The 23,820-nt window shown below is 41.7% G+C and overlaps 2 protein-coding genes across 3 annotated transcripts in view; both read right to left on the bottom strand.

The window, feature by feature from the left end:
- ME2 (malic enzyme 2) overlaps positions 1-5,032 on the bottom strand; it is a 70,578-nt gene extending 65,546 nt beyond the window's left edge. The window contains exon 1 of one of the 2 annotated variants that reach the window (XM_070743560.1): positions 4,895-5,032. The gene's annotated coding sequence lies outside the window, so the exon portion shown is untranslated. The remainder of the gene's footprint in view (positions 1-4,894) is intronic. The other variant, XM_070743561.1, reaches the window with a different exon arrangement.
- Positions 5,033-15,073: 10,041 nt separating this feature from the next.
- The window catches only part of MAPK4 (mitogen-activated protein kinase 4), a 109,415-nt gene continuing 100,668 nt past the window's right edge, over positions 15,074-23,820 (bottom strand). The window contains 2 exon segments of the mRNA XM_070743564.1: positions 15,074-15,792; positions 18,467-18,668. Coding sequence (XP_070599665.1) covers positions 15,099-15,792; positions 18,467-18,668 — 896 coding nt within the window. The 3' untranslated portion in view covers positions 15,074-15,098.

Below are 23,820 nucleotides of genomic sequence, written 5' to 3' on the forward strand. Positions count from 1 at the left end.
GACCAACTCTGTGGGACCTAACTGGTCGCTGGGATTCGTGCAGCAGAAGGCGGTCCCGGAGATAATCGGGTCCGGTGCCATGAAGGACTTTATAGGTCATAACACTTTGAATTGTGACCGGAAACTGATCGGCAACCAATGCAGACTGCGGAGTGTTGCTGTAACATGGGCATATTTGGGGAAGCCCATGATTGCTCTTGCAGCTGCATTCTGCACGATCTGAAGTTTCCGAACGCTTTTGAGTATGCAATGATCAGTTGGTTTCATACATGGAGGCAATGCTGAAACCAGAAGAGCTTACTTGAAAGTTCATTTAGTGGCATGTGCAGAGTGTCGGAAACTTCAGAATGCAGCTGCGAGAGCAATCATGGGCTTCCCTAGGTATGCCCATGTTACACCAACACTATGCAGTCTGCATTGGTTGCCGATCAGTTTCCGGTCACAATTCAAAGAGTTGGTTATGACCTATAAAGCCCTTCATGGCATCAGACAAGAATATCTCCGGGACCGCCTTCTGCCGCACGAATCCCAGCGACCAGTTAGGTCCCACAGAGTTGGCCTTCTCCGGGTCCCGTCGACTAAACAATGTCGTCTGGCGGGACCCAGGGGAAGAGTCTTCTCTGTGACGGCCCCGACCCTCTGGAACCAGCTCCCCCTGGAGATTAGGATTGTCCCCACCCTCCTTGCCTTTCGCAAACTTCTTAAAACCCACCTCTGCCGTCAGTCATGGGGGAACTGAGATATCTTCCCCAGGCCTATATAGTTTATGTATGGTATGTTGTGTGTATATTTTTTAAACTATGGGTTTTTAGTTTTTAAATATTACATATTAGATTTGTATTATACATTGTTTTGTATTACTGCTGTGAGCCGCCCCGAGTCTACGGAGAGAGGCAGCATACAAATCTAAATAATAATGATGATGATGATGATGATGATGATAATAATAATAATAATAATATTAATAATGTACACACACTCTTTTCAGAACTCGGCGCCAAAAAGTTTCACCTTTACTGACCTATGTGGTATTCTATCTTTTTCCAATGACTACATTGAGAGGTGGATAAGGAATCAATATAGCCGCTATGCACTAAGCTTGATTGGTTTTGCCGCATGGAATTCTCCGTGCCAAAAACAAGCGGGCCAACTTTTGTGCTTTAAAGAAGGAGTCTCCAACTTTGACAACTTTAGGACTAGTGGACCTCAACTCCCAGAATTCTGCTTTAAAGGATCTCTGCCCCTAACAGATTGCAAGAGGACCAGCCAGTACAGAAATCAGGCAAAAAAGCCAAGCAACAAAGTCAAATGAAGAACTTGGACACACGCCTTCAGCCAAACTACAGAAATAATAGCCTACCAACTCATATGGCAGTGGTTCTCAATCTTTCTAATGCTGCGACCCCTTAATACAGTTCCTCGTGTTGTGGTGACCTCCAACCATAAGTCTAGCGCTAATTCTCCCAACAGAGCTTTAAGCTGATTGGCAGGAAGGTCAGAGGGACATCCCCACTGTAAACGCCTGATTGGCCGGATTGTAAAAATATGTTCCAATAGAAGCTTTAGTTCCTAACACCATGGGAAGTTTGTCTTAGGTGACCCCTTGTGAAACGGTCGTTCGACCCCCAAAGGGGTCCCTACCCCCAGGTTGAGAACCACTGTCATATGGGAAGATGTTCCTTTTGAGCTATAGAAAATAACTGCAATGTAGAAGAGCGAAAGCAAAAGCTTTATCTGCAGAGGATCAGGTTCAAAATGACAAATCTCTACTAAAACATAAGACCACAGATGACCTAACAGATTCAGCGTCAGTCAGAATTGATAATATTGGGCTAAAGGGGTCAATATGGAGCAACCCACAAAAGTCAGGAGCACAATCATACAAAGGCAGTATAGGTAGTTTTCATCTTACAACCAATCCGTTTAGTGACTGTTCGAAGTTGCAACGGTATTGAGTTTCTTTTAATATTTATTTATTCTTTTTTTTCATTTTTAAAAACATCACAATAATTTTACGCAGATCATTACCCAATCTCTTAAGTTATATCAATATTTTATTTATTTTATTTATTTATTGGATTTGTATGCCGCCCCTCTCCGTAGACTCGGGGCGGCTAACAACAGTAATAAAAAACAGCATGTAAAACAATTAAAAACCCTTATTGTAAAACCAAACATACATACAAACAAACAAACATACCATGCATAAATTGTAAAGACCTAGGGGAAAAGAGTATCTCAGTTCCCCCATGCCTGACAGCAGAGGTGGGTTTTAAGGAGCTTACGAAAGGCGAGGAGGATGGGGGCAATTCTAATCTCCGGGGGGAGTTGGTTCCAGAGGGCCGGGGCCACCACAGAGAAGGCTCTTCCCCTGGGCCCTGCCAAACAACATTGTTTAGTTGACGGGACCCGGAGAAGGCCAACTCTGTGGGACCTAACTGGTCGCTGGGATTCGTGCAGCAGAAGGTGGTCCCTGAGATAATCTGGTCCGGTGCCATGGAGGGCTTTAGTTGAAGTCTATTCATCTTAAAATTGCCGAAGTTAATAAACACTAATAATATTCTATGGGGTATAATGGAGAATTATAACCTAGAATGCTGCAAGCATTTTTTTAAAAAAAATATTAAATATTTTTAAAAGTTTATGCAGACTTTACACTTTCATGGTCTATTAGAATGTAATTTCTTATGGTTTTCTTAAAAAATTAAATTCCATTTTCTTTCTCTTGGGCTTCATTCCATTACACTAAAGCAAATAAGAAAACCACGAAGTATTGATTTTACAAATATTCTTAAAATGACTGTACTCGGAAAGAAAATATATCACAATCTCTAGCGCAGCATAATCACCGACAGTGTTTCCAGGTTTGAAATCTGCACTTCCGGGCAATTAAAACAGAATGAAGGGTTCATTTTGGGACAAACGCTAGAACCCGAAACTGCCAAACAGCCTGTGCTATCCAAAAAGAACAAGCAAAGCCCTTCCTAGCAACAGCATTTTTGTTTCAAGAGCAATTGCCCTCAACTTTACATGGCATTTCAGATTATTTCTTAAACTAAACAAAACTCCAAATGCAATTTATTTATAGGCAGGGAGACTTTCTCAAACACACTGTTGTCTGAATCAAATAGTATTGTCTCTTTTTCCTAAACAAATATTTAACAGGGCTTGCCAAGCTGAGAAAGTGTAATAAATTATCATCAAGTGGCTGCAAGAATGCAATTCATCAGCATTATTTAATTTTCTCTTGGTTTTTAAAGTAGAGTACCAACTGCCATGCTGAACCAGTTTTCCCCAACAGAAAATACGTTAGCATCTAATCTAATCAAACTTATAATTAGCACCCATTATTCTGTATAAACTCTTATTGGAACTCAATTTGGCATTTCATGAACATCCATGTACTTTTATCTTGGCAACTATACACCAGTAGTTTTCTAGTCTGGATTTCCTGGTGGTCTCCTCTCCCAGATCTCTAAACAGGTCCAGCACAGCCAATTTCATCTATTGTTTAAGGCCCCAAGCTAGAAACCAGGAGACGGTGAATTCTATATAGATATAAAAGCCAGATGGGTGGGTTTGGGCCAGTCATTTTCTCTCAGCTCAACCCACCTCGCAGGGTAGTTGTGATTGTGGGGGGAAACCGATGAAGGAAGATAGGTACCTTCGCATCTTTGCATTATACTATCATAAAGTAATACAGGCAGGATAAAACAATCAAACAAACATAGATTTTTTTAAAAAAATGAGCTTCCTAGGAACAGAATCCTGGGGAAAATAAAACATTTTTGAGCACCAATGGTTATAGCAACTCCCCCCACCATCTTAACATCTGTCAACTGTGTAAGGACCACAACTCCCATCACTACTAGTGTCACCACTATCAAAGGCAGGCTGGTGGAAATTATAGGAGTTGTAGTCCCATAAAAAGGGAAAAGGCTGACTTTGGAAAGCCAACCTGCTTTTTTTTTCCTTCTGAGCCTGGATTTAGAAAGAGAAAACAATCCAAAAGCCATTTTAAACCTCTTGAAAGTCATCAAGGAACTGTTAGGAGAAGTCGTTGCTAATTCCAGCCAGGGAGGTTAGATAGATATAGATTGCTTTTTACTGAAGATTATACTTTTAAGTTTAGATTTCTTAGTCATTGTATTTTTGTATTTATTCTGCTGTGAGCTGCCCTGAGTCTGTGAAGAAGAGTGGCATAGAAATCTAAATAATAATAATAATAATAATGATGATGGAAAATATATCACACAGTCCTAGGCACTTGGGAAGTATTCGACTTGTGATATTGTGATACACAATCGAGCATATCAATCTCGTTTGCTGTGTATTACTGTTTTTGTGAATAACAACAACAATAACAACAATAATAATAATATATCACACAGTCTTAGATGTTTGGGAAGTATTCAACTTGTGATATTGTGATACACAATCCAGCATATCAATCTCGTTTGCTGTGTATTACCGTTTTTTAATAATAATAATAATCATCATCATCATCATCATCATCATCATCATCATCATAATAATAATAATAAAAAATATCACACAGTCCTAGACCCTTGGGAAGTGTTCAACTTGTGATAACAAAATCCAGCATATCAATCTCGTTTGCTGTGTGTTGCTGTTTTTTGTGAATAATAATAGTAATAATAATAATAATAAAATTAAAAAGGGCCTGCCCTCCAGGCAGCCAAAAAATCAGCACGACCTTTTTCACTTCCCATCCCACCCACCCGAACTGATGCTAAAAGAAGATAAACGACGGGCCTCTGGGAAAAAGAAGTTCTGAAAGGGAAGTTAAATCCAGATGAAAATACGTGCCTAAAACCACTTCAAGGAGCCACGGCAAGGGAAGGACGCTAATCGGAAGCCTATAAATAATTACCAGGCAGTGGGTTGTGTTATCACCTCCTCATCCAGCTCTTTGTCCTAGCGATGGGCTTCTGCGGGGCTCTTCCCAATCTGCAACCTGCCGACACCCTCCGGCCTCCACGCCCCAGCGCCGAATGAACAGTCCGAGGTCGGGGCAGGGTGGGACACAGCGAGAGGTAGGCCTCTCCTACCTGAGTGACAAACGGGTTAGCCAATGAGTGGCGTCAGCGAATCATCATCTTCCGCCAATCCCCCCCGCCGGCTTCGTCTCTCTGCTCAATCCCGGAGGCAAGGGAATTTGAATAAACATTTGAATATATTAATAAGGGATGTGGAAATAGCCATATGGTAACCAAGGTTGTGGAAATATGCTAATATTAAAAATTATTTGAATATGCTAATCGGGATCGTCGAAATAGCCAATCCGCAGGCTGTTCCCTTCTTGGATAGGACCACCGGAGAAAGCGGGCGGAAAGGAGGCGTCTGATTGGTGGGATACGAGAGATGCCGTGCGCGCCGGGAGGCAAAAGATGCGAGAATGATGAATGGGGCGTCCTGGCGCAGATGAAAGTGAAAGCAGCTCGGCACGTGCTCTACTACGCCGTAGACGCCAGTTGCGTTCGAACCCATTCGCGGGAGACTTTTATGAAACCGCAGATGGGCGGCGCAGTGCCGCTTAAGTGATCGTGCAACAAATGACGTTTTTCGGCCTGGATGTCAATGCATCGCAATCACTTTATACTTGATTTGTGTCGGACAAAGCGTTTTTTTACATTTTTCCCCACAGGCAGGACGTTTGGGATGGGATGGGATGGACGGGATAGAATAAGGAATGGAATGAATAGGGTAGAATAGAATAGAATAGAATAAGGGATAGAGCAGAATAAGGGATAGGATAGAATAGAATAAGGGATAGATAGAATAAGGAATTGAATGAATAGGGTAGAATAGAATAAGGGATAGAATAAGGAATGGAATGAATAGGATAGAATAGGGTAGAATAAGGAATGGAATGAATAGAATAAAGAATAGAATACAATAGAGAATAGAATAAGGGATAGGATAGAATAGAATAACGGATAGAATAAGGGATAGAATGGAATGAATAGAATAGATAAGGGATAGAATGGATAGAATAGAACAGAATAAGGGATAGGATAGAATGGAATGCAATGAATAGAATAGAATAGCTTAGACCAGTGTTTCCCAACCTTGGCAACTTGGATATCTGGACTTCAACTCCCAGAATTCCCCAGCCAGCGCTGGCTGTGGAATTCTGGGAATTGAAGTCCAAATATCTTCAAGTTGCCAAGGTTGGGAAACACTGCCTTTAGATGATCCACTGTTGACCTCACTCGATTCCTAAGAGGTCAGTAAGGGGTGTGCATGTGTACTGGCGTGCCTACCATCCTTGTCCTAATATTTCCCTCTTATTAATACCCATCTCATGTATATAAACAGTGTTATATCTATGTATACTACCAATACATACTTGCCCCCCCCCAAAATAAATAAAATTAAAATATCCCTCCCCTTCTATTGAGACAGCATTGTTCAATTTTGACACAGATGGCCTCTTTGACCCCTCTTTCAAACCAATGGTCCTCTCTGTTCAAAATGAGGACTTTGCTATCTTCAAAAGAGTGAGCTTTGTCTTTCAAATAGCAATAGCACCTAGACTTATGTTTATTTATTTGTTTATTATTAGAGTTGAAAGGGACCTTACAGGTCATCAAGTCCAACCCCCTGCCTGAGCAGGAAATCCTATATCACCCCAGCCAAATGGCAGTCCAATCTCCTCTTGAAAATGTCCAAAGTTGGGGCGTCCACAACCTCCGCTGGCAGGCCGTTCCACTGGTTGATCGCTCTCACTGTCAGGAAATTCTTTCTTATCTCTGTTGTGGTTCCGTCTGAGGCCCCTCCGGGAACGGCTGACCTTCTGTCGGTTTCCAGCTCAGAGGGAGAGGCTGAGGAACAGGAGGTGCAGACAGACGAGGAGGAATCCCAGGCTGAAGAAGAGGGAGGACAGCCAGAGTCCCACCAGGGGGAGCTCTCCTCAGCAAGCAGCCTGGATTCCTTAGAGGAAAGTGCACAAGCCATAATTGATCTGCGACAGAGAAGAGCTAATCAGAGACGGAGTCAATTGGCTAAATACTTTCAGCATTAAAGTGGCAGCAGCTGGGTTTGGGTGTAGTGCTCTTGGGAAAGGCTAAAAGGCAGACCCACCCTTCCTGGCTTGTGGAGTTTTATATTTGAGAGTCGTGGGACCTGACTGTGAACTTTGGCGTCTTGGAATCCTGGTTTGTGCCTTTGACTATTGAAACCTTGGGTGTGTGTGCCAGCAAGAAGCTTGCTGTATTGTCTGGACATCAGGACCCTGCTGTACCGTATTATATCCTGTTTGTTGGGAAGAACAGGTTTTCCTCTGTGCTTATTTTTTCCAGTTATAAACTACTTTTGGCTTTTACCAGAGTGTCTGGCTGTTTTTTCCAGTTGGTGTTGAGGTCTGGGGGAACCCAGACAGAACAATCTCCAGGTTGAATCTTTCCTTGGTCAGTTTCCAACCGTTGTTCCTCGTCCGGCCCTCTGGTGCCCTGGAAAACAGTGTGTCCCCCTCCTCTCTGTGGCAACCTCTTAAGTACCTGTATACAGCTATCATGTCCCCCCTAGCCCTTCTTTTTACTAGACTATCCATGCCCAGTTCCAGCAACCTTTCCTGGTATGACCTGGTCTCTAGTCCCTTTATCATTTTAGTTGCTCTTTTCTGCACCCTCTCTAGAGTCTCTATATCTCTTTTGAAGTGTGGTGACCAGAACTGGATGCAATACTCCAGGTGCGGTCTGACCAGGGCCTTATAGAGTGGTATTATTACCTCTCTGGTCTTGGAGTGTATCCCCCTGTTCATGCAGCTTAGGATTGTGTTGGCTTTTTTAGCCGCTGCTGCACATTGCTGGCCCATGTTTAGCTGGTTATCCACCAAGACTCCAAGATCCCTTTCACAGTCACTTATGGTGAGTGTGATTTCGCCCAATTTGTATGCATGTTTTGGGGGTTTTTTGCCTAGGTGCAGGACTTTACTTTTCTCTACATTAAACTTCATTTTGTTTGTTTCGGCCCACTGTACAAGTCTGTCTAGATCTTTCGGTATCCTGTGCCTATCCTGTGGGGTGTTGGCCACTCCTGCCAGCTTCACAGTGCTTTTACCCCCCTCTCTGGTTTACCAAGTCAGCATATCGCCTCCAACAATCTGGGTCCTCATTTTACTGACCTAGGAAGGGTGGAAGGCTGAATCAACCTTGAGCTGGTCAGAATTGAACTCCAGGCTGTGAACAGTGAGTTAGCCTGCAATACTGCATTCTAACCATTGTGCCACCACTGTAGATGGACTGCAGAGTCCTTCCATTCTCCACCACTCAGTCAGAACTCAAGAAGCTTCTTGGATAAGAAGCAAAACATCTTCAAGTAAAAACAAAAGACAGTTAATTTTTTCAAAACCACATTTGAGGCGTTTATGCCCAGGATGACTGAAAATCTCCATAGATGAAAGAACAATGTTTTCCTTCTGATTCAATAAATAATCCATGCTCTTATAACCTGTTCTGCCGGGCTCTCTGATAGGAGCCTCCGGAAAATTCAAGGGTACACATTTCAGACACACACACGTTTGAAAATTCAAAACAATGTCCTTTATCACAAAATTCAAAATAAACAAAGCACCCTTTTTGTATTGCAAAGAGCACTCGTCCCAAAACAACCGGGTAGTCTGTACCATTTCCCTTAAGCAATCATTAAGTACTTAGCTAGCAGCTGTGAAGAAACTTCACACCCCTTCTTCTTCCAAGGAAGTGAGACACACACACACATTGCTCTGCTTTGGTTTCAAAGGCGTGAAAAAGCAACAAAGTCCAGCAACACAAGATTCCTGACGAACTCCGATCAGATATTCCTTCACAACGGCCAAACCCACATGCTGCTATTTATAGCAGCAGCCCTAATTACTGGAGCCCCACCCAAACACAGGTGGCCTCCCTTATTTCCTGTAATATGTTCTTACTTGGTCTCTTCTATGCATAATTCTGCGCCTGCGCGGATCCAAAATGTCATCATCTGAAGCTATAGAAGATAAGGAAGATTGACTGCCTGGGCTGTGTGCCAAGCCCTCCTCTGCCGAGTCACTCCCACCTTCTTCTTCGTCCAAGGAAACTAAACCAGGAACTGATTCTGTCGGCAATAACACAGGCCTGTGACATGTTGAAGTTTCCCCTGCATCCACCTCTCCATTCCCTGGGGCAGGAGCTGGGCCAGAGCCAACCACAACATAACCCAGGCCACAAAGATAAAACTGTAATAATATTAAAAAATAGCTGATGCTAGAAACATTGGTTATTAATATAAGACATTTTACAATTCTTTATTTTTTAATTTTCCTTCATTTACACACATTCCTCCTTTCTCATAACAAAAAAAAAAGATTTTTTTCCCCTCCCTTTCTTTTAAAAGAATGGATGTTCTGGGTAGCTATGTCTGTTCCACAGTATTAAAAAAAGTCACAGTACAAGCAAAATATATTATTCTTTTCTGCTACCACTCCAATGATGTTTGAAATCGTACCATGTTTTGAACATTCCTGTTAAAAGATATTTCCTCAGCTTCGCATCTGCGTGTTTTAAAAGCTAAATAATCAGCAAGCTATATTTTTTCCTCATTTGAACAGAAGACATTAAATCAATTTTCAAAAAGATGCAAAGAAAGTTTTTTTTAAGCAAACCATACTATTTACAGGTTTTCAATATTTTTTTTTAAAAAAATTATCGTGGTTAATTCAAAGTAAACAACTTGTTCAATAGATGCATTAAACTCAACCAATTAATAACGTGCGCAGAAATGTGAATGAAACCAATTCATTCTATGTGTATTTAAATAGGCAAGTTTCTTTGAAAATTCAATTGACTCTTTTACCTTGTAGTAAAACCTCGGGGTAAAGCAATTGTGGCAAAAGGACATAAGTTTGGTTTTGAATAATTCTGGGAAACGGTTATGAATGTACTTCTTAAAATATGTGCCAAATAGATAGCCACCAGCCTCAGTGCAAAACATATTTCTATTTCAGAACATTGATTTTTTCCAACTAGACCTCTCTTTCTCAACGTTGGGGACTTTAAGATAGATGGACTTCAATTCCCAGAATCCCCCAGCTGGCTCAGGAATTCTGGGTGTTGAAGTCCGTCGTCTTAAAGTCACCAAGTTTGAGAAACACTGGACTTGACCGTCTCTAACATTCAAACCCTTAGACTAATTCTCACTTTGTCAAACGCATAAGAACATAAGAAGAGCCATGCTGAATCAGGCCAAAACCCATCGAGTCCAGCATTCTGTGTCCCACAGTGGCCCACCAATTGTCCTTGGGGATCTTGAGCAGAAAGAGAAGGCAAAATCCTCCCTTTCCCTTGACCCCCAACAAATGGTACCCAAGAGTATCCTGCCTGCCTTAACCAACATAGAGGCGGCACATGGACATCCATTTCAATAACCACCAATGCACTTGGCATCCATCAATCTATCTAATCCTGCCTTGAAGCTATCCAGGCTGACAGCTGTCACGACCTCTTCTGGAAGTGAATTCCATAACCCAATGACCATCTGGGTGAAGAAATATTTCCCTTTATTTGTCCTCACTTTCTTACCTGTGAGCTTTAGGGAGTGCCCCCTCGTCCTAGTACTATGTGAAAGAGAAAGGAATTTCTCTCTATCCACCTTTTCTATTTGGCTTTATCAAACCATGCTGTAACAACTAAGCATTTAAATTTTACGTTTAGAATTCACCTTTCGCTATCTGTCTGCACTGATTCTCCAAAAACCTTATCAACATACTGTAGTTTGATCAACTTTTAGCCAGGATAATAATTATTAACATGCAATGCCTGCTGGTTATCAAGTTTTTCGGATGGCATTTTTAACAAATGGGAAACAGCAGCTTTCTATAGATGGCGGCTGCATCTGGAAATTTGAAAAGACACCATGGGACTCAAAAACAATACAAGGCAGCCGCGAGAGCCATCGTGGGGCTTCCAAGATTCGCCCATGTTTCCTCAACACTCCGTGGTTTGCATTGGCTGCCGATCAGTTTCAGGTCACATTTCAAAGTGTTGGTCATGACCTTTAAAGCCCTACATGGCTTTGGACCAGACTACCTCCGGAACCGCCTGCTACCGCAGGAATCCCAGCGACCAATAAGGTCCCACAGAGTTGGCCTTCTCCGGGTCCCGTCGACTAAACAATGTCGTTTGGCGGGCCCCAGGGGAAGAGCCTTCTCTGTGGCAGCCCCGGCTCTCTGGAACCAACTCCCCCCAGAGATTAGAATTGCCCCCACCTTCCCTGTCTTTCGTAAACTACTTAAGACTCATTTATACCGCCAGGCATGGGACAGTTGAGATATTCCTTCCCCCTAGGCCATTACAAGTTATGCATGGTATGTCTGTGTATATGTTTGGTTTTATAATAAGGGTTTTTTAGTGTTTTATTATTGGATTGTCACATGCTGTTTTTATCATTGTTGTTAGCTGCCCCGAGTCTACGGAGAGGGCCGGCATACAAATCCAATAAATTATTATTATTATTATTGTTGTTGTTGTTGTTATTGTTGTTGTTATTATTATTATTATTATTATTATTATTATTATTATTATTATTATTATTAAAATGGCAGGTGAAAATTACTCCCTGACCCCTTCTAATGTAAGAATGGCCAAAAAAAAAGTACACTTGAAAAGGAGGTTCTGACACAAGAAAGGATAAGTGGGCTTTTTTCTTTTCTTTCTTTTTTTAAATTACAAAATAGACTTCCAACTTTTTTAAAAAAATCTGAGTCAGTAAGATTGATGTGCACTCACCCAATCTGTAACTTCTTCTTCTCCTATAATTCACTTTTCTCTCTCATACACACGCAGAAACATTCTCTCTGCCTTCCTTTCTCACTTTTCCCTCCACTATATCAGTACACTGATATACACTGCTCACAAAAATAAAGGGAACACTTAAACAACACAATATAACTCCAAGTAAATCAAACTTCTGTGAAATCAAACTGTCCACTTAGGAAGCAACACTGATTGACAATCAATTTTCTCATGCTGTTGTGCACATTCAACTTTGTACAGAACAAAGTATTCAATGAGAATATTTCATTCATTCAGATCTAGGATATGTTGAGTGTTCCCTTTATTTTTTTGAGCAGTATACAGTGGTACTCTACCTAAGAACACCTCTACTTAAGAACTTTTCTCGGTAAGAACCAGGTGTTCAAGAATTTTTTGCCTCTTCTTAAGAACCAGTTTCTACTTAAGAACCCGAGCCCGGAAAAATTTCCCAGGAAATTTGAGAGCGGCACGAAGTCCCGGCCAGTTTCCTGCCATTCCCCCTGGGTTTCTCTCTCTGGTGCAGTGTGTGGGAGGCAGCCTCGCATCTGGTGTATGGGAGTCACGTGCTCTTCCTCGCCACCTCAGAGTCCCTCTTTTTTTTTTTAAGCCTTAAATTTTTGAATTTTTTGGATTCCCCTCACCTCACCTTCTTCCTTCGGCAGCGACTGTCCTCCTCCTCTTCTTCTTCCTCCTCCTCCCAACCAAATTCCGAGCTTTTATTTCTTTCCTAATGGGTTTGCATGCATTATTTGCTTTTACATTGATTCCTATGGGAAAAATTGCAATCTTTTCTACTTAATAAACCTGGTCACGGAACGAATTAAGTTCTTAAGTAGAGGTACCACTGTACTTCCAAAACCAAAGTGCCTGGTTTTCCATACTAAGATCTGTAAAACCACATGATGCTGATATTGGGCGGTAGGGTGGGGAAAATACATGGAATTAACAGAATAGCATCCTTTGGATTTAAGAAATTATTATTATTTTTTTGCACTGAAAGCTGATGTCCACAGCTAAAGGCAAGACTGTTAAGGCAGTGTATTTTTTTTTAAAAAAAATCTCAGTATTGCATTCACACCTCTAGATTACTTTTTAGGTTGGCTTGCAAAACATAGGAAAACAAGACCTTGGATTGTGCATTCCTTTAATTTGAAGGCCTTCCGACAATGATCAAATAAGGATTGGATGTGTGTTCCATGGGGATTCAAACCTGGATTACAATTCATTGCTATGTGGGTGTTGTGAATGCTCCTTGTCCACCTCAGGGCATATCAGATGCTGAGAAGGATGAGCCAGGCCCTTCTGGATACCCTGGGCAAGGGGATTTGCCAGTTGAAGCAGAGAGTGAGAGAGAAAGTGACTTGAGTGAGCTTGAGGTGGCTGATGTGACATTGGGCGAGTGGTCCCAATCAGACAGTGAGGAAGATATGTTAGTGGAAAGCAACTGGATCAACCCTCACTATAGAACAGTGTTTTTCAACCAGTGTGCCGTGGCACACTAGTGTGCCGCGAAACATGGTCAGATGTGCCGCAAAGAAGGAAGCTCAGGTTCCGGTCTCACAACTTTTTGCTGAGAGAGAGAGTGAGAGTGAGAGAAAGAAAGCAAGAGTGAGAGAGAAAGAGAGAGAAAAAAAATGAGAGAGAGAGAGAGAAAGCAAGAGAGAGAGAAAAAGAGAGAGAAAGAAAGAGAGAGAGAGAGAAAGCAAGAGAGAGAGAGAAAGAAAGCAAGAGAGAAAGAGAAAGAGAGAGAAAGCAAGAGAGAGAGAAAGAAAGCAAGAGAGAGAGAGAGAAAGAGAGAGAGAGAGAGAAAGCAAGATAGAGAAAGAAGAGAGAGAAACAGAGAGAAAGCAAGAGTGAGAGAGAGAAAGCAAGAGAGAGAGAGAGAAAAAGAGAGAGAGAAAGAAAGAAAGCAAGAGAGAGAGAGAGAGAAAAGGAGAGGAAGGGAGAGAGAAATGAGCAAAAAGGGGAGGAAAAAAGAGAAATGAGAAAATGATTGAGACAGAGAATGGGAGGAAAGAGAGAGAAACAAAAGAGAGAGAAGTGACTCTTGATTTAAAGCATATGATAAAAAGCACACAAAGAATAAGAGAGAAAACCCCCCCAGCCCTCACCTGTTTTGGAAATGGTTCAAGAGCGTGTATACACACACAAGGGTGGGGAGGAGACGGATGGAAAAAGAGAGGAGAGTGTCTTAGGGTGTCATTTTGTGTCATTTTGGTTGGTGGTGTGCCCCAGGATTTTAAAATGTAAAAAATGTGCCGCGGCTCAAAAAAGGTTGAAAATCACTGCTATAGAAGAATGCTTCAAAGGCGAGAGGAGCTCCAGAGGAAAAGATATTAGCTTACAGCCTTAGCTCTTTGACGTGTGATATCACTTCCAGGTAGTATAAAGGAATGGGATCGTGGGAAATGGGGCGTGGAGACTCAACGCCGTTATTTGGAAGAGACATGAAACTGGTGTGTGTTTGAACAAAGTTTTAAAACCATGATTTCTGCTTCAAAAAGACAAATCCTTGCTGGGCGCTGTGCTAGGGAAAACTTTGGTAAGCAGAGACATATGTTTAAGGAATTAATTGGGCTTTATCTCAGGAATTCAGATGAAAAGGAGTTTTTGGCGCTCTTCTCAGACAATGATTTACAGCTAGTTCAAAAAAGATAAATAACTGCTCCTGTGCGGCTTTTTACTCTGCCTTTCATTTATGTATGCTGGATTTCGAATAAAGAGTGGGATTTTATCATAAAATAAAGTGGTACCTCTACCTACAAACGCCTCTACTTACGAACTTTTCTAGATAAGAACCATTTTCCACTTACAAACCCGAGCCTCCGAAACTGTAACCGGAAAAGGCAGGGAGAAGCCTCTGTGGGGCCTCTCTAGGAATCGCCTGGGAGGAAACAGGGCCAGAAAAGGCAGGGAGAAGCTTCCGTGTGGCCTCTCCAGGAATCGCCTGGGAGGAAACAGGGCTGGAAAAGGCAGGGAGAAGCCTCCATGGGGCCTCTCTAGGAATCTCCTGGGAGGAAACAGGGCCTCCACCCTCCCTGCGGTCTCCCCAATCGCACACTTTATTTGCTTTTACACTGATTCCTATGGGAAAAATTGCTTCTTCTTACAAACTTTTCTACTTAAGAACCTGGTCACAGAACGAATTAAGTTCATAAGTAGAGGTACCACTGTAAGTGATTTCTGAAATTGGAATTTACTCCGGAGGCCTGTGTCCAGAACAGTGGGTACCGTGTTACAACTGAATTTTAGAGGAGAATAGCCATGGATACTAATACAAGCCAACCTACGTTCCTTTATTTACCACCTCTCTTTATGAAACCCTTCTGTCTGAACAATTTCCTTTGGGTGTTCCGCTAGGCAGGCTCCGTTGATCTCTTTGAGTTTGTTATCGGGCAGATCCTCCGGTTTTGTGCAAAGTTTTAAGGCTCTGGAAATGAAGACGTCCAAGTCGAACTGAGGATCTGAGGTTTTCTTGTCAACTTCCTTGGGTTCTTTGTGGAGACGCGGAGGAGGAGGAGACGGCAAACTCTGTTCTTGAATCTCCGGGAGGGCGTCGGGACAGTCGAGGCCCGTCTGGGTGCTGGTGACCCACTGTGCGATCTCTAGAAAAAGGTTGGACGGCTCCTCCTCTAGAGCGATCTCTGGCGCCTGGGCAATAGAGGCCCTTTTCCAATGGGACAAGTCTAGGATCAGCTTGGGTTCGGAATAATGGTGGAGCTTGTTGTCTCTCCACAACAACTTGTCTAAGTAGGAAGGCGAGCCGACCTTATAATCACAGGAGTGCCCGGAATCTCCTTCAAACGTTCGGTCCATCGAGGAATGGGATTGCTCCAAAAACCTCTCCGAGCTACTCTGCGAGTACTTGCGAGGATCCACTTGAGCTTCCTCGGCAGTAGATTCGGATCCTGCGCGGGGATCCCGTTGCACCTCATCCAAATCGTGGCATTTTTCGTGTCGCCATTCCAAATCCGAGGATAAGCTTACTTGGTACCTGTGTATTTGAAATAACTACAGGGTTAGACACAAATGAAACACTGCACATATATTAGTTAAATATTCCTATCATCAGCTGGAGCGATTTTTCTCCGCTTTTATGTTATTTTTTTTTCTGAAACATTTCAAAGCTTTGCACCTCTTTGACAGATGTTCCTGTCCTAAACAATGTCAGAAATTTGGAATAGTACCAATGAATGACTCGTCTTACCAGATTTTTTGGCATATAAGACACATATTTCCCCGCTAAAAGAGGCTGAAAATTTGGGTATGTCTTCTACTCCAAATGTAGCTTTTTCAAAGCTGTTCACCCCAGTGCTAACGAGGTGCTAACAATCTTCCCAACTTGCAGGATTTTTTAATTCCTGTTCTGTCGGGCTCTCTGGTAGACTCCTCCCCAACAATCACAGGTGCAAATTTCAGACACACACACGTTTGAAAATTCAAAACAATGTTCTTTATAATGAAAATTCACTTAAACCAAGCCCTCTTTTGGTATAGCAAAGAGCACTCGTCTCCAAACAAACTGGTAATTTGTACAAGTCCCTTATCAGTTCTGTGATACTTAGCTTGCAGCTGTGAGGCAATTCACAGTCCTTCTTCTTTCACAAAGTGAAACACACTTTGCCCTGGTTTAGTTTCAAAGCGGGGGAAAATCAGCACACAAAAGGTCAAAGTCAGTAAAGCAGGCACGAAACACAAGGATCAGATAATCCTCCACAATGGCCAAACCCACAGGCTGCTATTTATAGCAGCCTCACTAATGACCACAGCCCCACCCAACCACAGGTGGCCTCATTTTCTTTGATAATAATCTCTCAATTGTTGCTGCCTATGCATCGCTCTCCGCATGCGTGGCTGTATCATTAACTCTTGTTCCGAATCCAAGGAGGAGCTAGATAATTGATCTCCTTCTGAGCTGTCTGCCACACTCTCCTCCTCCCTGTCACTCATGTCTTCTTGGTCAGAGGAGCCTTCATCAGCAGATTCCACCGGGGGCAAAACAGGCCTGCAGCATGTGGATGTCTTCCCCACACCCACAGTCCTTGGGGCAGGAGCTGGGCCAGAGCTAACCACAACAATTCCTACTCCCTCTGAATAAGTTTTTTTCCAGCCCTAAGTCTTTGCAGGCTTGTTTTCATTCAGATTTTTTTCAGTCCTAACCAGGGGATAAAATAATGTGTTGAAAGCTGACCAGACTAAGGACACTAGCCAGATGAATGGTAGGTAGATTTCCTGCCTTATTTTCCTCCCCCCAAACAAAGGTGTGTCTTATACTCCAAAAATATGGAATTTAATTTGTATTCTCAAGGCTTATTTGTACTCTGTACTTAAATCAATAAGATATACAATTCCACACGAAAGAAGTCAAAGTACAAACCAAAATAAAAGGTCCTTAGTGTTCTCTGAATTTGGTTGTACACTTTTCTTTTTTTGTAGATCAGGGCTGTCAAACTTGATTTTATTGAGGGCTGCATCTGAGTTGTCTTTATATTATAATTTATTATAATATTATATTATATATCATATATTATCTGGATCTTATGATTTATGTTGACTGCTTTTATTTAGTGACCTGTGACTATCACTGAGCCTTCTGCCGCACGAATCCCAGCGACCAGTTAGGTCCCACAGAGTTGGCCTTCTCCGGGTCCCATCAACTAAACAATGTTGTTTGGCGGGACCCAGGAGAAGAGCCTTCTCTGTGGCGGCCCCGACCCTCTGGAACCAGCTCCCCCTGGAGATCAGAACTGCCCCCACCCTCCTTGCCTTAAAGTTCTTAAGACCCATCTCTGCCGTCAGGCATGGGGGAACTGAGACATCTCCCCCGGGCCTATACAGTTTATACATGGTATGTTTATGTGTATGTTTGCTTTTAATAATGGGGTTTTTAGTGTTTTTAAAATTATTTTAAATTATTAGATTTGTTCTTATATTGTCTTTGTTATTGTTGTGAACTGCCCCGAGTCTACGGAGAGGGACGGCATAAAAATCTAATAAATAATATATCTTATGATTTATGATTATTGTATTTTATGATTAAGATCATGATCTATCACTTGTTACTTTTATGTACTTTGAGCTTATGCACCAAAGATAAATTCTTTGTGTCCAATCACACTTGACCAATAATAAATTATTTTCTATCCTATTCTGTTCTGTTCTTATTCTATTCTATATTCTGTTCTGTTATAGTCTATTATTTCTATTTCTATTCTATTCTTCATTATTCTATTCTATTATTTTCTGTTCTATTCTTATTCTAGGGGGAAAGATCAAAAGCAACATGAGAAAATATTATTTTACTGAAAGAGTAGTAGATCCTTGGAACAAACTTCCAGCAGATGTGGTTGGTAAATCCTCAGTAACTGAATTTAAACATGCCTGGGACAAACACATATCCATCCTAAGATAAAAATACAGGAAATAGTATAAGGGCAGACTAGATGGACAATGAGGTCTTTTTCTGCCATCAGTCTTCTATGTTTCTATGTTTCTATTCTATATTCTGTTTTCTGTTCTGCTATAGTTTATTCTTTCTATTCTTCATTGTTCTATTCCCATTCCCAAACTTTAAAAGCAAAGAAGAAAGCAAACTAAGTTTGGAATAGAATTATTTTCATAGAAATTCTGTCTTTTTCTGCATAATTCAACCTAGGGAACAAACGTACCTATCCCAGTTGGACATCTGGCTATGATTAGCTTCCATCAACAAAATATCGTCAATCTCATCCTCAATCCGGAAAGGGTGCTGAGAAACAGGCTCATCTTCTGGACAATAGTACGGTCTCATAAAAGGATGCTGAAGGCCCATCTCTGCTGTCAACCGGTCCATCGGATTGAATGTCAATATCTTTTCCAAAAAGTCGATTGCTGCAAGAGGGCAGATATGTAATCAAACCAAGGGTACATACACTTGGCCCAGCATTGTGAATTACAGTTCATCCTCAACTTACAACCATTGCAGCATTCCTATGGTCATCAAAAATCCGGGCCCTTGTATTTATGACAGTTGCAGTGCCTTGAGGTCATGTAATCGCCATTTGCAAAGTCAATGGGGAAGCCAGATTCACTTACCAGCAGGTGGGAGTTGCAACTGGGAGTTGGCCTTCTCCGGATCCCGTCGACCAAACAATGTCGTCTGGCGGGCCCCAGGGGAAGAGCCTTCTCTGTGGCGGCCCCGGCCCTCTGGAATCAACTCTCCCCAGAGATTAGAATGGCCCCCACCCTCCTTGTCTTTCGCAAATTACTCAAGACCCACCTTTATCGCCAGGCATGGGGGAACTGAGACATCCTCCCCCACGCTTTTATATTTTATGTTTGGTATGTATGTGTTGTATGGTTTTAATTGCTGGGGTTTTATATATGTTTTATTTTTAATATTAGATTTGTTTCACTGTTATATTCTTTCTATTATTGTTGTGAGCCGCCCTGAGTCTTCGGAGAGGGGCGGCATACAAATCTAATAAATAATAATAATAATAATAATAATAATAATAATAATAATAATAATAACAACTTACCTCCGCTACTGGTGCTGATGAGCGCGCAACTCCAAGTGACTAGAGGGCACATGGGCATGTCGGAGCAAGATTTAGCTTCTGCACATGTGCAGAAAGCAAATCACACGAGAAGACCCAGAGGCATGCAAGATTTCAGTGATTTTTACTCCTGCGTGGCAGCAAAAAAATTGCTGAAAATCGCCAAAATCTCATGCGCCTGTGCATCCTCTTGTAAGATTTTGCTTCCTGTGCTTGCGCAGAAGCTAAATCTCACTCCAACATGTGCGCGCACCCGCCTGTCACCCAGAACTGCATGCGCAGTTCCATTTTCGCTACCGGAATGTTGGGCCCCCGTTCTGGTAGGAATCTGATACTACTTACCAGCCATGTTACTAATTTAACAGCTGTGGCGATTCATTTAAGAACTGTGGCAAGAAAGGTCATCGAATGGGATAAAACTCACTTCTCAACTATCTTACTGAGCAACAGAAAGTTTGGGCTCAATTAGGGTCGTAAGTTGAGGGCTATCTCTATATTATCTGCACAATAAAGAGAATCCCTCCTGCAAATCGGAGAAGAGATTAAACTTGAAACTCAATTGTTAACATTGCTAGGTTGATCAGACCAGGAAATTGTTAGTACTATGTACATAACTGGTTGGCTTTGGCAATATATAAACAAACGATCAATGTATGTATAAATTAATTATAATACTATAGCTTTAAGAGTTAGTGTTGCAGTTAGCCACAAGAGGGAGCCAGAAGTCTCTCTCTCTCTCTCATTACTCTCTGCTATTTCTGATTTGTCGGTGTGACTATGCTTTATAACTGTATGTTCAAATAATGATTTAATGTATTTTGCGGCAAAGAATTTTTTAATTTTTCACTCCAATCACAAATACAATATAAAATACCATCAATATTAGATTGCCTTACAATAAATCATTTTTGAGATTTAATGTATTTTGTCAGTAAGACTTCTAATATTGTTTAATGTATTGAGAGAGGCTTATAATATTGTATATGTATTGTGAGAATTGACTGATATAATAGTGTTGACTAGGATTGTTCTTGACTAAGCTACTTGCCAAAGTAAATAATATTTATACACTTAATGTATTACTACTTGTATCTCTGGGCTATGAGGTGGATCGAACTTCTGGTTTGCCCGTTGGGCTATTTTTTGCACTCCGGAGAATGAATGCACACATGCTAGCACACCAAAAAAGGTTCACCATCCCTGATCTATGACAATTCACTGTGGCCAACTTGCCACAGGACAACTCGCCATGGGACTGTAGGACAAGAGCTACAGAAATATCAAAGAAATGATGGAATCGAATAATTAAAGAAAGGATTTATTTTATTTACGGTATTTATTTATTTATTAGATTTGTATGCCGCCCCTCTCCGTAGACTCAGGGCAGCTCACAACAATAACAAGAACAATGTAAGAACAAATCTAATAATTTTTAAAAAACCTAAAAACCCCATTATTAAAAGCAAACACACACACAAACATTCCATGTATAAACTGTATAGGCCCGGGGGAAATGTGTCAGTTCCCCCATGCCTGATGGCAGAGATGGGTCTTAAGAACTTTACAAAAGGCAAGGAGGGTGGGGGCAGTTTTGATCTCTGGGGGGAGCTGGTTCCAGAGGGTCGGGACTGCCACAGAGAAGGCTCTTCTCCTGGGTCCCGCCAAACGACATTGTTTAGTCGACGGGACCCGGAGAAGGCCAACTCTGTGGGACCTAACCGGTCGCTGGGATTCGTGTGGCAGAAGGCGGTCCTGGAGGTATTCTGGTCCGATGCCATGAAGGGCTTTATAGGTCATAACCAACACTTTGAATTGTGCCCGGAAATTGATCGGCAACCAATGCAGACTGCGGAGTGTTGGTGTAACATGGGCATATCTTGGGAAGCCCATGATTGCTCTCGCAGCTGCATTCTGCACGATCTGAAGTTTCCGAACACTTTTCAAAGGTAGCCCCATGAAGAGAGCATTACAGTAGTCGAACCTCGAGGTGATGAGGGCATGAGTGACTGTGAGCAGTGAGTCCCGGTCCAGATAGGGCCGCAACTGGTGCACCAGGCGAACCTGGGCAAACGCCCCCCTCGCCACAGCTGAAAGATGTTTCTCTAATGTGAGCTGTGGGTCGAGGAGGACACCCAAGTTGCGGACCCTTTCTGAGGGGGTCAATAATTCCCCCCCCCAGGGTTATGGACGGAGAGATGGAATTGTCCCTGGGAGGCAGGACCCACAGCCACTCCGTCTTATCCGGGTTGAGTTTGAGTCTGTTGACACCCATCCAGACCCCAACAGCCTCCAGGCACCGGCACATCACTTCCAGAATGCAGAAAGAAGGGGCGGGAAATGAAATGTGAATGACAAAAAGCAATTTTTTGGATTGGATTGGATTGGATTGTCTGACTGAGTGTTATGTAGGGTTTTTAGTTGTACCTTTTTAATATGTTAGATTTGTTCTACATGCTTTGTTTTTTTTTACTTATTCTGCGAGCCGCCCCGAGTTCTCGGAGAGGGGCGGCATACAAATCTAATAAATTGAATTGAATTAAAAGGTATTTTAAAGGTTAAATTGAATTGTTCAATTGCAGCAAGTCGTCCCATTCCGGTCTGTCGATGCCAAACTTGATTTTATTGAGGGTCAAATCCGAGTTGTGTTTGACCTTGGGTGGGCGTGCCCAGGGTGGATGTGACACCGAGGCTCCATTTTTGGAGACGATGGACCTCCTGGGCTCTGTTTTGGGTCAGGATGTCCTCCTGCAGTCTTCTGCCAGCAAAAACAGAGCTCGGGGAAAGTGTGCACGGCCCGCCTGGGCCCTGTTTTCAGTTGCAACAGCTGCCTCCAGTCTTTTGTCAGCAAAAAACGGAGCTCAGGAAGGCCAAGCTAAACTAACCCTCTTGAGCTTTCTTTTAGCCAGCAGAGGCACCATGCGTTAGTCCTTCACTGTTTCTAGGGCAGGCTCATGGGCCAGTGTTACCATCCCAATTAACATCCAAGAAATAAATTCGAGTCCAAACCTTGGCCTTCTTCCAAGTTCCAATTTATTTGTTTGTTTGTTTGTTTGTGTGTTTGTTTGTTTATTTATTTATTTAATCTGTATGCCTCCCCTCTCCGAAGACTCAAGCGGCTCACAACAGTAATAGAAAAAAACAATGTAAAATACAAATCTAATAATTAAAACTAAAACCCCATAGTTTAAAACCCTGCTGTTCTGTTCGAAAAAACTCCCTAATGTTATGTTCCCGGGTCTATTTGACCCGGACTGCAAATTGATCATTTTAGGTACTTATATTTGGTCTTTTTGAAAGCTTTTTTCACCTGGAAACAAGTTTGAACATTTCTGCACACAATGGAATGAAAATTGAACTGAAAAAATTAATCCTTATTGGTTTATTTTGCACATAAATGTGCCTCCCCCCCGTTTTTGTGAAAGTGTTTTCAATTTATGGATAGTTTTGCTTGCAAAATCCATTCTATTTTACTAAAGTTGGTGTAGGATTGGTAGCTTGAACATTTCTGCATACAATGATATGAAAATTGAAATGAGAAAAGTAAATCTTATTGGTTTATTTTGCTGATATAATGCATGCCCCCCCGTTTCTGTGAAATAGTCTTTACTTTATGGATAGTTTTGCTAGCAGAATGCATTCTATTTTGCTAAAGTTGGTATGGGATTTGTAGCTTGAACATTTCTGAACATAATGATATGAAAATTGAACTGGAAAAATTGATGCATATTGGTTTATTTTGCACATAAAAGTATGGCTCCCCCCGTGTTCAATTATTTCAATTTATATAAAATTTATGCTGTTAATTTCAAACTTACATACTTTTTTTAGTAAAATGGATTTCTTTCATAAAACTAGTTCTCTGGCTACAATGTGGTTGATTTTCAAAAGGATATTCCAAATATTTCTAGCCAAATATGTATAAAAAGTGACAATAATGGCACACAGCAAGGCCGAGGGGGGGTGGCCCTTTTGTGGCAAAAATAAACCAATAAGAACCATTTTTTTCAGTTCATTTATATTTTTCTTATGTTCAGGATTGTTCAATTTAGTATATCAAACCTTTTGGGGGGAAATTCCTTAGGGATTTGTAGCCTTAAAAAATATAAATTGACACGAAATTCAGACAGGATGGGGGGAGGGGCTTTTTGATCAAAATAAAAATATAAGTCTCAATTTTTCCAGTTCAATTTTCATATCATTATGTTCATAAATGTTCAAACTAGTTTTCCAGTTGAAAAAGTTTTCAAAAAGATCAAATTCAAGTACCTAAAAAAATTATTTTTGGTCCGGTCATATACGAACAGAAACAGACTCGAAGTTATGATTTTTTTTGCCCAGAAAATAATTAGCCACCACCCTAAAAATATTTCAGCATTGTTAAATTGAGTAAATGAATGCCTAAGATTTTAAAGAATATTTCGGATTTGGAGCATAAAAAAATAAAAAGTGAAAATGGTTGCAAGCAGCCGGGGGGGCGGCGGCTA

The sequence above is a fragment of the Erythrolamprus reginae genome, chromosome 2 (genome assembly GCF_031021105.1).
Source record: "Erythrolamprus reginae isolate rEryReg1 chromosome 2, rEryReg1.hap1, whole genome shotgun sequence".
Classification (NCBI taxonomy): domain Eukaryota; kingdom Metazoa; phylum Chordata; class Lepidosauria; order Squamata; family Dipsadidae; genus Erythrolamprus; species Erythrolamprus reginae.